Here is a 17576-nt window from a genome sequence, read left to right on the forward strand (position 1 = left end):
TAAAGAAAAATTTAATTTATTTATTTTTACTATAATATTTATATATTATGTTTAAATGCCATTCTTTTGACGAAATCTAGACTTGATATTTTATTATTTTAAAATTTATTTATATTGTCTTACATGTATAAAATTTTTTTGTATGTGGACTAAAGACTGCACTTGGGCTATGAAAAAAGTAAAAATTAAAAATCAGATGCACTCGAGATATCCCCGGCTGCAGAAACGAAACCATGCCTTATAAAATATGTAATAGCACTTTACCATCCATTTGACATAGTATTACATCAGTACATAAGTATCACTTAAAAAAAAAAAAAAATGTTTGGTTTATAATATAAAAATATATTTTATATTAGATAAAAGAAGTAAAGAAGCACGATATCTACAGAAAAGGTAATAATTACATAAATGTTTATAAATAATAAATGTATTCGTTATTTATTATTAGCAAAACATATATATATATATAAGTACATAATTATACACGCACAACTATTTTTAACGGATGACGTTAAAAACAACACGAATTTAACGTTCACTTACAATATCATCAGTCGTAGGTAGCGTGCGTACGTAAAATAATATAATAGGCTATGGTTTGCATATTACTCAATACTCACGTATTAATCTATTTAGTCTATTTAGGTATAATAATAACTTATTATTACTATAATATCACATTAAATATCACTGATGATAATGAAAATATATATAAAAGTACAATGTATACGATGCGTATACGTATACAATAATATTACCTATAATTAAATCGTGCAAAATTAACAAAATACAAACAGGTACAAATACTGAACAACGAAAAAGAGAAGGAGAAGAAAAAAACATAATAACATAATGCAATATAATTAAAATTGTTTCGAACACGCACGACCATATACCCATGTACGAGTATACTATAAGGAGTCGATGAAGAGTCAGTCGCCGGTCGTTTTGTTGATGTTCGTCTATTATTTATATTGTTATGGTATAAATACGCAGATTGGCTGCAGGTAACGTACAACACGAGGAGAGACCATAAATAATTTTATCACGATGTCGCATAATATTATACATAGATAGGTACCTATATACGTTGGACGGAATATCGTGTTATCGTACTCGTATAGCCAGTCGCCGTGTACATACGTAATACGCCGTGATCTGTAGTAATTAACGAGAGATCGCGAGACTGGTCGTCTAAAAAGTTGTACAGCACAAAAACAATATAACATAATAATATCTCGTGAACATGTTGTATATTATAATATGTATATGGTCGTGCGGATGTCATGGCGGAAGTCTACGCGAGTCGCAAAAACTCGCGATTCGTGTAGATCGGTTGGGTGAGAATGATTTCGTTGTTGGTCCGAGCGGTTGACGTTTCCGCGGTCGTCGACACGATTTCAGTGACGGTCGTGAACGTCGAATAGTTAGGCGGAGCCGTGTTCATTTCCACTTCGTCGCTGATCGACAGGGACGTATTCAATGATCCGTGCAGGACCGTGCCGGACCGGCCGAAATGAATAGCGCCGTATTCGGGCGGTGGCTGTCACACACGAAAAATACATAAAAATCATATAGTGATAATAACAATAAACTGAGCAACAGAAAAAAAGAGCGTTAAGACAAATTGTTTGTGAGCGTGGCGGAGCTTTATCGGAGTGAAAAAACCGTGAGCTCAAAATTATTGAGTGGTTTTATCAACAATATTTCAGTAATAACAGTATAGGCAGCTAGTATTTAATTGAAGTTTTTCATCGTTAAGAAAAAAAAAAAAAACAATTTCCACTAATTTTTACATTGGCCGAAATATTTTTTGACGTTTAAACGAAATCGATTAAAATGTTATAAAATGAAATGACATTAACAACAATATAAATTATTAACTTCATAAAACGAAAATTTGATTTGTTATTGATTTCACATCAATTAAAATACAGTTAACTTTGTAGTTATTAATTAACAGAAATTTATAGAAATCAAAAAGTGACCAGTTAATCAGTTAATGTCCAGCACTCCAGCCTTGCATTATAAGTATATTTGAACATAAATATAATGTATAATAAACGTCGGTATTCGTTAACGTGCATATAACTTACAGCCGCGATAAAGGAGAGTTGTAAGGGTGTATAATATATCGATGCGGTTTGAAATAATAATTTAAGGAATGCGTTTTTAAATCCCAAGAGCTAAATGATTTATCGGAAAATGTAAAGGTGGAAAAATCCTTTGTCTAGTTACGTGATCGTACCGTAATCACACCATTATGGAGAAGATAGAAGCACTTAGTATAATTATATTTTAAATACGTATGATGTATTAAATCGTACCTGATGGTAATTAGTGCATACACTTGTACTGCAGTCAGCAATAGGAACTTTACGATCTTTTTCAATATCTTCGTAACACGGCGGTCTGTTTTGCATTTTTTGCTTAATGAACTCGTTCAACGAACTGTCGCTAGACACTCTGCTCATAGAATCGCATCTGCAAAAACTACACCTGTAAAAATGCGTTTATGTTAAATAGGGTGTTTTTTTAGGTCTCGGCCAGGGGTCCTAACCTAACCGACGAGATAATGTTATGAATACTTGTATAGTTATATATTAACACATTTATATAAAGACAATATATACTAAACGTGGTACTTTACCTGAATAACGTTTTTCTAATGACCGCGACGAATGTGATGGCAAGGAAGACGAATGCGAACGACACTGAGAGAGTGTTGGCCAACTGAATGCCCAACGTCGGAGTGTACCTGCCTCTGTAAATCATCGAACTGTATTAATTAAATGTAAACTGTGCAGGTAAGATCAACCGACTACGACGTGTCGTTGTCGTGAAACACTTGTGAAGCGTATCCGATAGGTGGACTGGGTCGAGTTAGGGTCAGCGTGATTTTCCATTTTCAGGAGCTATGTTATTTGTCTCAATAGAATAATATCGAAAATTTTTAAAATGGAAAATCATTTAAGTATTGAAGTACCTATATTATGATGGCATCGCCTATCAATGCAGCTATTTATATGTGCAAACCAACTACGTCACCCTGCACATAACGTTCATAAAAGTATTTTTATCTCAGTTTAGTGAATACATTTCTTATATTCATTAAGTAAAGATTTTATCTTAATGAATGTATAATGTGCGTTTTCATATATTCTAATAAACATTGAGAACAAATTTTGATTAGGTTATCAAAAAAAAAGTATGTGTTTAGCATAAAAATAATGTATAATTTTGATCAACTGATTGAGACTTGTGCTGATACTAAGAGATGTTGTTCGCGTTTAAGTGTAAGTTTCCATATAGTTTATTATGTATAGGTACGATTAATTATAATTTCTTATAAGACTTCGTAGAATCACAGAAGTACAATATCGAATATACCTAGTTTTACAAAGTTAGTCGTTACACATTCGAATACTTATTTTTTGTATTTTCGATACTTTCTCAATTAATTATCTATCGTACTTACAGACATTCTTCATCCATTCCAGGTCTGCACACGCACAATCCGTTGAAGCAAAACGTAGCATGTGGATTTTCACAGCATTGTGTCACGGCGCAGCTTTCTTGAAATACTGTATAGGTACAAAAAATGTATAAATCAAATTGTATAAACATATATAATAACAGGCAACATCAGAAATAGGTATCTAACGCATAGGCGCAAATAACGGAGGGGATGGGGGGCTGAGCCTCTAAATTCTGTATAGCCTCCAAATATTAATGACTATCGTCTGTCAGTCAATATTGTAATCAAAAATATTTTAAGATGTTTGGGATGGATTTTGATTTCAGCCCCCCTTTCAAACTTCAACACTATTTGCGCCTATGATTTTACGGCTTAAGACCATGCCGGATTATATTTTTTTTTCGATAACCCAAGATACATTTTCTCTGTTAATTCTTACATCACTTAAGGATGACTTTGATTTTTCAGACTGCGAACTTAGTTATAAGTATATGAAAATCAGTATTTTTTAGTTAATACGCGCTTATTATAATTGTTTATCTTAACGTATTTTTTTTTTAATTCTTGTTTTAAGTTTCTAAACACAATTGGTGCATAATTTATATTAGTAGGTAAATAAATCGATGTGGGCATCCATTATAGGTTTCCTACACAAAATGTACAAAATGTAATATGACTTACGTGAGCATAGGCGGCAGTAGGTGGTCTCGGAAGTCTTGTTTAATACCTGATAGAAATTCTCGTCACACACACATAGGTGATTTTCGCACCTGGTGAAACCGAATTCAGTCGGGCATTGCAAGCTGTTGTTGCAATGGTACACAGGCGGTATTTCCGAAAATACTAAACGCTCAAAATTCGACGAGCCCTGTGATACGTCCTCCGATGCTGTAAAAGAGAATGATATTTTAATACGATACGAATAATTATAATATTACTATTTACTAGTATATTATGAGCACAACTATTCGTATTTGTCATTGGGAGGGTCATAACTCCCGAATACGTACTAATACACATACCTACCTATGGTTACATGCGTATTTGTTCATAGCACTATAGTAGATGGACTTACAAATAAATAGATAATAGTGAGTTGATCGGGGAAGGGGATGGTATATTATTATATCTCCGTAAATACTTGCTTAAAAATTAAAGTAGGTATCGTAAAAAAAACGTAAATAAACAAATAAAAAATATTATTTTACTCATTTTTAGTAATAGATCAATTCAGTCTAACATTAAACTGTTTTTGCTCATGTGGTATCACAACTGAGGTACAACCTAATCTAAAAGTATTACTTTCCGTCTCAGTTGTATCATTTACTGTACATTTAATAACAAAAACAAACTAAACGCACATTTTATTGTGTTGTACGTTTGTAAGAACGTGATAAGTGATAACACATGCTAATGAGATTTAAAAATGCTATTGAGGAGCGGTCAGTAATTTGGCTACATTTTATCTATCTATTTGTACACGATATTTTCTTACATTTTATTACCTGGGTATTAGGCCACAAACGTATAACACAAAAATATGCAATTTTTATTAATTTTAGTAGGTAGGTATCTATAAAATTTTAATATTTTTTTAGTTAATTAAAAAATAATTATACTATAAGTAGGTACCTATATAAAATTAATCGAACAACAATTATTTATTTATTAAATAAATCGTTTGAGATTTCACAAAGTCAAATTTGTTTTTTCCCTTTCTTCGTATTTTTGAATTTTTCAAAAATAGAATAACTATTTTGAATTAAAATTAATATCCTGGCTATTGATGGACCTGCGCTTTTTTGAAATCGCAGCCCAATTCCTGGATGCCCTTATTAAGGAATAAAACTCAAAATTCATAATACTTATAAAAGGAGTTTATTAGTCAATGCTTATTCTCAATTATCATTTTATATTTTATGATAATACATTTATAAAAATTTGAATTTTTAGAATTTTTAGTATTTACCTGTATTTAAAAAGATCATATTTTCAAATAGATACTTGAATTTATTAGATCATCGAAGGATGTAATTCTGTGGTAATAGAAACTTATTTTTCCAATGAAAACTATCTTTTTTAGTTTAAATATCTTATAAATCATTTATTTTTATATTTAAATTTTTATTATTAATTATATATATATATTTAATGCAGAAGACAATAATAAATAAATCAAATTTTGAATATTTTTTGAGTTATTATACTGATTTTAAATAGATGTACTTAACATATATAATTCTAATTAATTACCATAGGATGTATTTTACAAATTATGCAATTGTATACCTGTTTAATTAATTATTAATGATTACAATTATTTTTGAATCATCATAGCTGCTCCTACACATATTCTTAACCTATTATTATGGATTATACTCAGCAGGTACATAAAGTATAATAGTTAATAGTTTAGTTTTGATTTATATACATAAATATTTTAAAAAAGTCAGTTTTAAAAATGTGTAAATTGGTAGTTCTGGTTTAAAAAAAATATCAGAACACTCCTTAAATTGCGTAAAATAACATTATTTTAAAACATGATCTTCAAGTATAATTAAAAATCAAAATTTAAATATTTAAAATTCCTTTATTGTTGAAGGAAAAAAATGGAGTGGGGAAGCACTGAGCATGTTTGGTGAATGAACTGTATATATTGTATAATCTTCAAGCTTCGACTATTAACTAAATCTACTGTTTGATCGTTTAGTATATTTATTGTTAGAGCCACCAATACTAACAATATTGCCAACTGGCCAGTTCGACTGTTTTGCTTCTAAGTATTAGTAAGGATATTAACTAGTAGAATTAAGTATTAGGTGGGTACGTCTTACATAGTATTAGTTAGGTATTATACGTATGGTTACAGTTGCCTATTAAATCATATTATACTCTTCATACTACACTATGATTTGAATAAATCTAAATATAGGTGTATAAACTATACAAATAGACAATATTATATTGCAAAGGATATATTAAATTGAAAATAATTTTGGTAAAATTCAAGTATCCAACAAAGGCTAAGTTCTGAGAAAAGTTTCAAATGAGTGAATAATTTTATTTCTCCTTCTAAGGTTTCTAGTTGTACCGACGGTTGCAAGACACTAATCCACAAGGATAAATAAATAGAAGGCAACGAAGTTTGTAATCCTTGATTGTAAGATAATAAGCTATAAACTTGATTCAAAATTAAAATTATACATTTTAGTCAGCAAATGTTCAACAAACCACCCTTCTCTCCACCAAGTACTGTACCAAAGATTGTATACTAAAAATCACCTCAGAAAATGTTTATAAGTACTGATTATGAAATTAATCTAGCCTGCAGTAGACATCTAAATGTTTTAAGCTTTACAAACTTCATATTATGATACATTAAACCTTTTGGACAAAATAGTCTTAAGTAGGTACACACGCATACACATCTATATGCACCTACTTATAGTTTCAATATTTTTTTTACATGTGAATGTCATTGAAAATTCTTTTGTGGAAAAAAATATTCCCTGAAAAATTGTGAAAAACTACGAGCCCGGTAACTAATCGAGTTACCTAAATACTATGTAGGTATAATCTAATAGGTGCGTATGTATATATTGTAAATATGAATACACTGCGCGTCTTTTTTAAACGTTATCGTATCGGATTAATGTCTTAATACCAGCTACGACTGCTTACAGTTGCATAATACACAAACAAAAAGTTATCAACCCGTAGTACACGGGTTAGTGAACTTCAGTACCCGTGTACACCAATATTTAACATCATAAATCGTATTGACGCGGACAATCGAAAAAAATCGCAGTGGCACCTATGTACATGCACCGCGTGTACACGTGCGTTATATTGCCCATCATACGCATACGAAGCAGTTCAAGGTTTGAAATCTTCAAATCCAGATATATAGCCTATAAATTATATAGGTAATATAAGTAGGTACTCTGCTCCGTAAGCCCGTTTGTTTTGTACGCACATTGTAGATTAATTATAATTTATGACACTCTCGCGAGCTGCGTAACAGGATAACAGGTACCTATTATCAGTTCGGTGACATTTGGCGAACTTCGTCGAGGCCATGCGCTGAACTTGATCAACCCGTTAGAAAGGCCGATGAAGTTCGCGGCTATACGCTGCGTATTTTATCTGTACAAATATAATGTAAGCGTCTCGCGGTTTTCCGACTGGAAAAAAAAAAAACTTCTCGACGACTGACGAGCGAGCACGGGAAAATCGGAGAATCCGATGACAATCATACAGAACGACGCGCAAAATAAACATCGACTTACCGGTTTCGTCGTCGGGTGACGTCCTCTGTTGCGGCGCCGCGGCGGTGGCGGAAAATGCCGAACACACAAATATCGCTAACGTCGGGACGATCGCGTATATCATAATTGTTTGCGGTGTCAACGGCATGTCAAAAATAACGATGAAAAAAAAAATAATCTAAATAATAAAATAATAACGGCACAGGCGCGTGTCAATAAATAAATAAATCACATTACACTGTGTCAAACGGTCTGACACTCGGACAAGCGTGCGCGTCTACGTCGGGCGGCCAAAGCGCGACTTGTTGCTCATGATGTGCGGTCCGGACAGTAGGTAAATACTGACAATACAATGTTGTGAGCTCGTATCTACGACGGAACTCTCTCGTCGTCGAGTGGCGTGAGCGATGAGTATAATATTATATTATTATATCACGATAATATTATTATTATTTATTAAATACAAAAGAAGTATGCGCGGTGCAAACGTGTGCATAGCACTGCTCTCTATAATATTATTATAATATATATATATATATATATTCGGAGACGACTGATGCGAAAGAAAGAAAACATGATATTATACGTAATTGGTCTACAACCGAGATAATAAAATCATAAGAGCTCCGAATGATGATTATACATATGTATATAATATATATATAATTTAATGTTTTATACGTTATACATATAATATGCATAAGCATTAGTATATAATATAGAACAAACAATTAAAACGAACTGTTACAAAATGATTTTCGCCCGTTCGATAAGTCTTCGTAAGTGTACTGGTATACCGTGTATATATGTATTTATTGCAGTATTGTACGGCCGCCCATTGATAATTCATTTATTATTAAAATAATATTATAATACGTGTGCTGTTTGTATTTAATCGTGTAAATACTAAATGCACATCGAAATCGCGTCCGAATACATTCTGTGAAACTAAAAACAGTTACAGTATAAAGGTTATGCTGAAACCACATTGCTTACGTCGTAATAGTACATAAAAAATAAAATGTTATAACGTGAGTTTCTGTATGTAATTGTTATTTAATGTTATACAGTTTTTTTTTTTTTTTTTTTAAATTATTTATTTGTTTATTTACTCGTGTTGTTTGAACATTAGTCGATATTATTTACAACGTGTTTCGTATATAATTATAACATGTAGAATTTTTTTTCGTAATTTTTTTCTTTTTACTCGGAAAATTCCAAATGTTGATTTATATTTTCAATTGGTCAGGGCAATCAGGGCCTTTACGACGTCTCCGTGGCATTCCCTTAACGTTCTTTCGGCTAGCGTTTTCGATATTTCCATTTCTTGTATCTGTAAACAAATAATAATTGTATCACTGATAAGCACCTCTAGTATTATGGTGAAATATATACCAATAATAAATTATATAAAAATATTGTTAATTTTATTGTTGTTGTTATTGTGTGCAATTCAGAATAATTAATAGCTAACTCGTTAGTAATCTTATCCGATAGCGTCGAGATGTCGACGTCAATGTGGCTAATGGCTATGAATAACGGAGAGTAACAAAGTAAATAATACGATTTGATGCGAAACGCATGCGCCGTGCACCGCGAGATCATTGAACAATGACTTCATGTATGAACTATAATACATTAATACTATGATAATAAAATGTTAATATTATTCATTTTTCAATAACGATTTACGATAATAGTTAATAATGCTTCTTAAATATGCCCAATAAATTATACTTAATTATAAGCCATACCTAGTTTTAAATTGTCTACACGACCACAATAGCTTTAAACAATAATTATTAATGATTTAAGTGGATTTTTGTGTAAAACAGTGATTATTTTAAGTTATAAGTATGAAATCTCAAAATTGCAGGCGAATCCTCTATGCCGATGTGTTAGTTCATCGCAATGTCGAAACGTTGAAAAAAAGATAATTCTATTTAGATTTGTAGACGAAAAAATGAGAAAAAATCTTGTTTAGGTATAAACTATTTTATGCGATTGTTATAATATGACTTATTTTAATAATTTACAATAATCGATATGAAAATTCATCAATTGGTAAACATTTGTACAGATAAATATTAAATTATAGAGATACATAAATATAATTTAATCGCAATAAAATAATGACTGAACATTTTGAATATAAAGCCAAGGTTTGTTTAGGAGAGTAGTAAAGTATATTATATTCACACACTATATTTTTATCGTTTTTTAATTTAAAAAAATCATATATCTATTTAACATCAACATAAGAATCAACAAAACAAAAGGTTACATTATGTAAAAAGTAACAAAACAATAAGTAATAACTTCTTATACAACTGATGAGATAAAGGTGAAGAAGTCAATTTTATAACATAGGTAATAATACTAATAAATAATAACCAGTGCGATTTTTTTAACAATAAACATAAATTATTTTGAAAGATGTAAGAATTTAGATTATTTTTTTGAAATTTTCTCGTTACAACGAGATACAGGCAATTAAAATATTTCATGCTGTCTTAATTTTTTTTTGTCATTGATGTTTGTTGGTTAACAGAGTATTAATGGTTTATTTTAAACAACGGTATACATTTTTGGTTTTATAATCTGGAGCACAATTTATAAATCTATGTAATGGACATTTTTGTCATGGATGTTCTCTAAAATTACTCATTCGATTATCTTGATTTTTTTTTAAATGAAAGAGTAAATCATGGATTAGGTTTCAGTTTTTTTATGATTCTATAAGTTGATTAAAAATTGAGATATTCAATTTTTAAACAATTGGAAAATACGTACATAAAAATATTTTTTTCGTCCGCGTTACTAATTATTAGTTATTATTAGAAATTAGTATTTTAATGAATAGTTAATGTAGTATAATAGTAGGTACAGAACTTTTCATTGTTTTTGGTTCATACTACTGAAACTTTATGAGTTGTTGGTTTTTGGTTTAGAAAAAAAAGAAATCAAATTTGGGTCGTTCAAGAAAAAAAGAAAAAAAACTATTTAAAAAAAAATACTACAGTTAAGTAGTCATAAAAGCAACGCTGAAGAGGAGGGTAGCTATGTAAAGTTGATATGTCGGAAATATCATCTATACACTAAATCAAATTAGAAAACTAAAAATATTAATCATCCACACGCATTATGCAAATGTTAGCATTAAGCAACGAAATTTAACACAGATGCATTTTGTACGGGCAACGAAGTGCGTGGGGATAGCTCTAGTAATGTATAAATATCAAATACTGTTGATTATTCGTAAAGCCATCAGCGGTATTTACCATCCATATCTTAATTGTGACATTTTATAAAAAGCCTAATCTGTTTGATAAATTATTATTAATGAAGAATAATATATGATATATTAAATTACTAATCACAAGAGGTTAAAATATCTATAATGTTATTACGAGTAGTATGAAATAAAGGAAAAATAATATTAGATTCTAACATATTAATTACTATTAATTTTCGGATTTTTAACTAATTGATTGATTACATACTTGTACAGATAAAAAATAATATTATTTAATATAAAATTAAATTATCTACTTAAAAAAGAATACATATAATTAACTTAAAATTTTATAAGAATAATGAACATATTAATATAAAATACTAATTTATAAAATGCCTTAATTTTATCAGCAATGGATATTATGTGATCAAAACAAATAATATTTAAACATTTTGATCACGAATTATATCATGCTTTAGGTGTTCAGCTGCTACTTAATATACTCTTATTAATATTGTAGCAAGTACTAAAGTACTAACATATTTTTTTTAATCTATAATTAATTTTAATTATCTAAATTAAACTTTAATAAATATTTTTTAATATGACGTAGGTTATGTTATTCAACAAAAAATAAAAATTTATTTCAGTATTAATGCTTTAAATCCATATAATTATTAATAACATAAAATTTGAAAGTTTAATATAGACAAAGTAAAATAATAATTAAATGTATAATTGATTATATCTACACCATTAAAAATACAATTTATGTAAAGATTTAACAAGTAACAATTTGATTATTAGCATGGCAACAAAATGGAGTTTAATTACTAAAATAGTAATATTTTATATTGTTTTAAACATGCTTAAAATATTTGAACACAATTTAATAACATTTTTATTTTTATTAATAGTTTATTTTTGTAAAAAATATCATAATTAAATAATAATAAAATAAAACATTTATAAAAAAAAAAATTGTTTTTATAGACATATTTTTCGATAACAACTGTTAATTACTTAAAGAAATATTAAAATGTTTGATATTAGAATTTGAGAGATGTTAGAACATTACATTTTTTAATTTATATCTCTATACTATATTTCATTGTTTTTATTATTTTAAAATATTTATAATAGCAATAATCATTAAAATCAAATAATTTATTTTAATATTAGGTATACTAATATAGTAATTTTATAAGTTTTTTTAACAAATAAAAATTAATTAATTGTTTTCATCAATTTAAATGTTTTTCATTAAAAATTAAGTGAACTTCATTTTACTTCATTTTACTCATACATTTTGTGTTCAGTAAAATTTATTTTATTCTGTTATTAATTATTATAAATATTACAATAAATTGTTACTTTCAAATTTAAAGATAAGAAATTGTAATATCTCACATGGGTTCTTTTTATACTAACATTTAAATTTTAAAACAAGTTAGGTATAAGTTAATTTAAAAATTTTACTGTGTGTAATTTTTTAACGGTACAAATACATTACTTTCAAGTTTTAATATTATTAAGCTTGTTAACAGGTACATTTCTAATTAAGTTTTAATGATCAAAATAAAAATAATAACAATAATTGTTTTATTTACTTTATTATATTACAAAGGTAACACTAAATAAATCTATCTAATGACATTGGTTTGAGATAGGATGTTTTTAAATAGTTAGGGATGATTGAAATTCATATTTTTTTACAATTTTTAAATGTTTAACTTTTTTATTGTGAGCAAGCACAGCACAACTTGCATTTCTTTTAAATAGCAATATTTACTTTCAATAATAGATTTAGATAGACTGATATTTTTTAAGTCATTTTGGTTCTTTTTTATCATAGCTCTAAAACCAATATTGATTAAATGACAACAAGCTAAAGTTTCGATTAAAATTATTGAATTTTTCTACAATCACTCTAGAATTTTATGAATTATCATGCAACTTCAAGTATTTTTTTTCATATTTGTAGGGTTGCAGGCATAATTAAATCATTTACATTTAATTTTGAGGAATTAATTAATTTAAATTACGACTTTGATGTAAATTTTAGTTAATTTACTAAGAAAAAGTTAATTAAATTAACACAATTTTTATAATTTTAATAATTTCTAATATTTATTTTAGTAAAATAATTTTTAATAAGTGTATTCAACTTCATTTATTAATATTGAAGACCTCAAAAATAAAAATGCAAAACTTCAAAAGGAACAAATATTAGCAGCTACTCAAAGAGAAATAATGCGTCAATTTCAATCATGCATGGAGAATGATGGGCTAAATGTTAAATAATATTTATTAAATAGTTATTAAAAATTGTGTAAATTTTGTTTAATTTTCTCTTAGTAAATTAACTACAATTTATATCAAAGGAGTAATTTAAATTCATTAATTCCTTTCATAATATTATTTTTTATTATTTCAACTTAATAATTATTAATATAAATAAGTATGATAGGGTTTTATATTTTATTAATGGTTATTTTTGGTTTAATCAATATTAATATTATAAAATGAAATGTATTATTAATTTTAAGTCATAATTTATTATACACAACCACAGCATATTTAATAAACATAATAAAAAAATCATTGATCATTATTTAAAATAAATAATAATTATTATAAACAGTGGTGTCAAACTTATATATGAATTAAAGCAATCGCTTCATATATATGTTAAAAATTAAAATAATATAAGTTAAAATCCTCAGTGGTGGGTGAGTAGGTGCAAAAATATTTTGATTTTGCTTCACTTAAATGTATACAACTCGACACCATTGATTATGAAATAAAAACAAATATTTACGAGTAATGAAACTTATAGTTATTGAAAAGAATTACTAAATGACTTACAAACAAATCTTCAAATATAAAACATTGTATAATATTAAGGATGAATAATATACAAGGTCATTGTTTTATCAAACAACAATCATTGTTTTAAAATCTAATAACTGTTTTATTTTTTTTTTACATTTTAAAGTTGAAATACAATAACATTATTTCAAAAAACTTTAAAATATATAAGTTTCATTATATTTTTTAATTTTTTAAGTTTTATGAACTTCATACATTTTTAATTTTATAATCAGAAGAAACATTTTTTTGGAGTACCCTGATACATTCAAATTGAAATTCGTACGAGTAGTTTTAAATTATAAATATTTGAAGTTCAGGTGAACAGAGTAAATGATAAACATTTTAAAGGATATCTGCAAAGTATTCCATTCCGCTTACCTAAACTTGAATACTTTTAATTCAAAAACTACTCATCAGAGTTTTAATTTTTATGTATTAAATTATCTAAAATATATTCTGTTTCAGAATATGAAATTAAAAATGTATATTGTTGATGAAAAAGTTATAATAATAAAAATATTAAGATATCATTTTGAAAATAAAAGGGTGGTTAGGTTAGGAAACTTTGTGCAAAATATATTAATAAAATTTTCTTGATTGTTTTAACTGGTAAATACAAAAGTAATTTAATTCCAAAAATTTGAATAGTTTAATGAATGATAAATGAGTATTTTTAAGTAATATTATAAAATATAATAGCATCATGTAGAAAATATATGAAAATAACCATGTTCAACTTAGAATAGTTATGATAATATTCATTATTATTTTTATTTTTAAGTCGAAATATATAATCTATATCAGATGAAATAATAAGTATATATGATAAGAGACAATAGCATGAGTATATACAAAAAAAAAAAAAAAATAAGTAAAAAAGCCACCCAATGATGACATTTTAATGTTGACTTTTAAAAGTTGTAGAATTAGAATTTAGGTTTTTAGATCTTTTTTTTTTAGATTTAGATTTGTAAAAGGTCTCTGCACCATTTACATTTTAAACGTCTAGGAGGGCTGCTAGGGATTGTGAGGGAGGAAAGGTTTTTAATTAGAGGATTTGAGTGGCAGGAAAGACAGTTGTGGAATCTTTTATACTCAATACTAAAATAGTATTTGGCGTCTTCATGTATTATTTTTAATTTGAGGTCTGTATGGGGAGCATTTATTAATTTTCTTAGCGCAATGTTTTGGAAGGATTGAATTTTATTTAAATTAGTCTTTTTTGCACTTCCCTATAGCTATATGCCAAACATCCAGATTAGTTTCAGTAATGTTTTCAGTAGATGAGAAGTTTAATATTAAGGGAGATGTGTTTATTAGAGATCAGAGGTTTAAGGATATGTAAACGGTTGTTCAGTGATAGTAATTTTTCTCTAATATTTGTTATGATTTAATTTAAATCTCCATTTGTTGTAACAATTCTCCATAAGGTCTAGGTGAATTTGAAGGTTTTCATATGCTAAAGTTATGATAATATAAATATGAAATATGGGAATCTACTTAAATAAGAAACTTTATATTGAAAAAAAAAAATTACATTTACTAAAAGTTTATAAATATCTACCTAATTTGAGAAGATATGGATCATGGTATATAAATAATAATCCATAAATACAAAAAAATACTACCTAGAAGCATAAGAAAATATGTAAACAAAACAGAAAATTATTTTGCTGTGACCAATATTGTGTCCAAATTACTAAAAGTAATAGGTACTCCCATTTAGTAAACATAATACCATTTGAACATGTAAACTTACAATCAATTCAACATCAGACTTTTTTATGGAGACTTTTTGCAGTTCTTTTTCTTTTGCTATTTTGTCTGCTGCTTCTTTTAACCTTCTGTCACCAATGATAGTCATTGCCTATTCAACAAAAATATATAATGATATCTCTCAGATGAGTTGCATTAATAGTGTAATAATTACTCCAGATATATCATCGGTTGATATGACTTCTTTTTCTTCGGCATAGTCGGTCACTTTTTCTAGATCGGCTGCTCCACTGTCATATTTTACAGTTTTCTTAGCATTCACATCATCTACATTGTCGGTTTGTTCATCGGTGCCGCCGACACCATTTACCACTGGTTCCGCTGACATTATACTACCGTTTAAGAATGAACAAGTTTTAAACGGTAATTAGTAAATTGAACTGAAGAAAATGAAAATAATGTGTTTTTAAATTTAAATATTTGAGATTTTTTTGTTCAGCATGAGGAGTCACGAAGAAAGCATGATAATGTGATAACTGGTAAGCGTTATCACAACCGTTGGCTATCGTCTGCATATCACATTGATCCGGTACTTTAATACATGAAGTTAGTAACAATATCCAAAAACTATGCTATTCCTATTGTTTTTTAGCTATAAAAATATTAAAAATCATGATTACTTAAAACCTCGGCAATAATACGTCTTAATTGAATTATTAGAAAATTACAATATTTATTTATTATAATTGAAAAATCCGAAAGTTAATGTAAGTGTATTATGTGTACAAATATGGATATATTTAGGTACTTTCATAAAAAACGAAATTGTATATTTACGTAAATTGTTTTTCCGTATCATCTGTATAAACACATTAAAAATTTTGATAAATTGATATATACGTTGCATTCTAACGTACACAAAATATATAGCCATATAGGTACCTAGGTACTTAAAATGTAAAAAATATAAACGTAAATTTGGTTTTTTTTAAAGAAAATCTGTTACGATGTAATATATCAATTTGATATAAAAATATCTATTGTTTCTATGAAATTGTAAATTTACTATTTTCTTTGTGTACTATAAAATATTTATTATATATTGATGTCTAAACGGTATTAGTGTATTACCAGGTACGTATTAAGAATTATTTTTAAAGTAGTCCGAGGGTTCAAACAATTGTAGTTTGTGAATGAAAGAAAATAATGTAATGCTAGTGTTATAATTGTTTGAGAATCCATTTAAATAAAAATATATAAGTATAGACGTATAGTATAATTGAAGGGTCCGGTGCAATAACAAGGTATCTCCACTTTTTGAAATTGTTCAGGAGACATAAAAAATGTTTTTACTGACCCACCTTTCATCATGTTACTGTTTCCAAAACTGATTTTTATGCTTTGGATGTATATATAACATTCCATAAAGCCTTATTACTTTTAAATAAATTTGAATAATTTTAATTAATTAATTCAAGTTTAATTTAGTGGAGATATATGGGTTCTTACCCCAAAATTAAAATCCATGTTTTTTGTTTTTTTTTTTATCTCAGAAATTCTTTCATCATATGTATTGAATAATCTCAAAAAACATTTATAATGTGTAATTTATACCTATAATCAAAATCATCCAACCTATCACAACCTTTTATAATGATTAAATTGAGTAACTATGTGTTTTAAGGAGATACCTGGTTTTTTGACCCAAAATATAAGTAAAACTTTGGTCTATGCATTCATTAATGTAGCTTTGATATCCTTTACGACTAAAAAAATACTTAAAAAAACTACTTTGGTAGGATATTTCATTTTAGAATATAATCATGAGCATATTAGTACCTATTAATGAGCACATAATAAATAAATAGAAAATATATCTTAAAATGATAAAAATGTGTTTGTTGTTACTCACAACATAATATAATAAATCAAAAAGAAACAAATTGAAAATAACATAACACCTTGAGCATGTATAAAAACAAATAAAACATAAACATAA

The 17576-nt window shown here is 27.4% G+C and overlaps 2 protein-coding genes across 3 annotated transcripts; both read right to left on the minus strand.

Moving 5' to 3' along the window:
- Nucleotides 1-723: 723 nt before the first annotated feature.
- LOC112595494 lies at nt 724-8259 on the minus strand. 2 transcript variants are annotated; one of them, XM_025340732.1, is made up of 6 exons: nt 7771-8259; nt 4163-4369; nt 3482-3587; nt 2654-2767; nt 2331-2487; nt 724-1546 (listed from the first exon to the last, which is right to left on the minus strand). In XM_025340732.1, the coding sequence occupies exons 1-6, from the start codon at nt 7895-7897 to the stop codon at nt 1301-1303; spliced, it is 957 nt and encodes a 318-aa protein (XP_025196517.1). In that variant the 5' UTR covers nt 7898-8259; the 3' UTR covers nt 724-1300. The 2 variants fall into 2 exon arrangements, with proteins under 2 accessions (XP_025196517.1, XP_025196516.1); XM_025340731.1 differs by having other exon boundaries at nt 2331-2502; nt 7771-8256.
- Nucleotides 8260-8791: 532 nt separating this feature from the next.
- LOC112595449 (huntingtin-interacting protein K) lies at nt 8792-16104 on the minus strand. The gene is made up of 3 exons (XM_025340676.1): nt 15792-16104; nt 15621-15728; nt 8792-9082 (listed from the first exon to the last, which is right to left on the minus strand). The coding sequence occupies exons 1-3, from the start codon at nt 15963-15965 to the stop codon at nt 8987-8989; spliced, it is 378 nt and encodes a 125-aa protein (XP_025196461.1). The 5' UTR covers nt 15966-16104; the 3' UTR covers nt 8792-8986.
- Between the last annotated feature and the right edge of the window lie 1472 nt (nt 16105-17576).

This window comes from Melanaphis sacchari, unplaced genomic scaffold (assembly GCF_002803265.2).
Source record: "Melanaphis sacchari strain LSU unplaced genomic scaffold, SCAv2.0 Contig27_pilon_pilon, whole genome shotgun sequence".
NCBI classification, from domain to species: Eukaryota; Metazoa; Arthropoda; class Insecta; order Hemiptera; family Aphididae; genus Melanaphis; species Melanaphis sacchari.

Coding starts and splice junctions, on each gene's coding strand:
- LOC112595494 (XM_025340731.1), bottom strand. CDS start 7,897: ATGCCGTTGACACCGCAAACAATTATGATATACGCGATCGTCCCGACG. Junction 3,588..4,162: donor CTACTGCCGCCTATGCTCAC/GTAAGTCATATT, acceptor GTACCTATACAG/TATTTCAAGAAAGCTGCGCC. Junction 2,768..3,481: donor GGAATGGATGAAGAATGTCT/GTAAGTACGATA, acceptor GATGATTTACAG/AGGCAGGTACACTCCGACGT.
- LOC112595449 (XM_025340676.1), bottom strand. CDS start 15,965: ATGTCAGCGGAACCAGTGGTAAATGGTGTCGGCGGCACCGATGAACAA. Junction 15,729..15,791: donor CAACCGATGATATATCTGGA/GTAATTATTACA, acceptor TTTGTTGAATAG/GCAATGACTATCATTGGTGA. Junction 9,083..15,620: donor AGTCTGATGTTGAATTGATT/GTAAGTTTACAT, acceptor ATTTGTTTACAG/ATACAAGAAATGGAAATATC.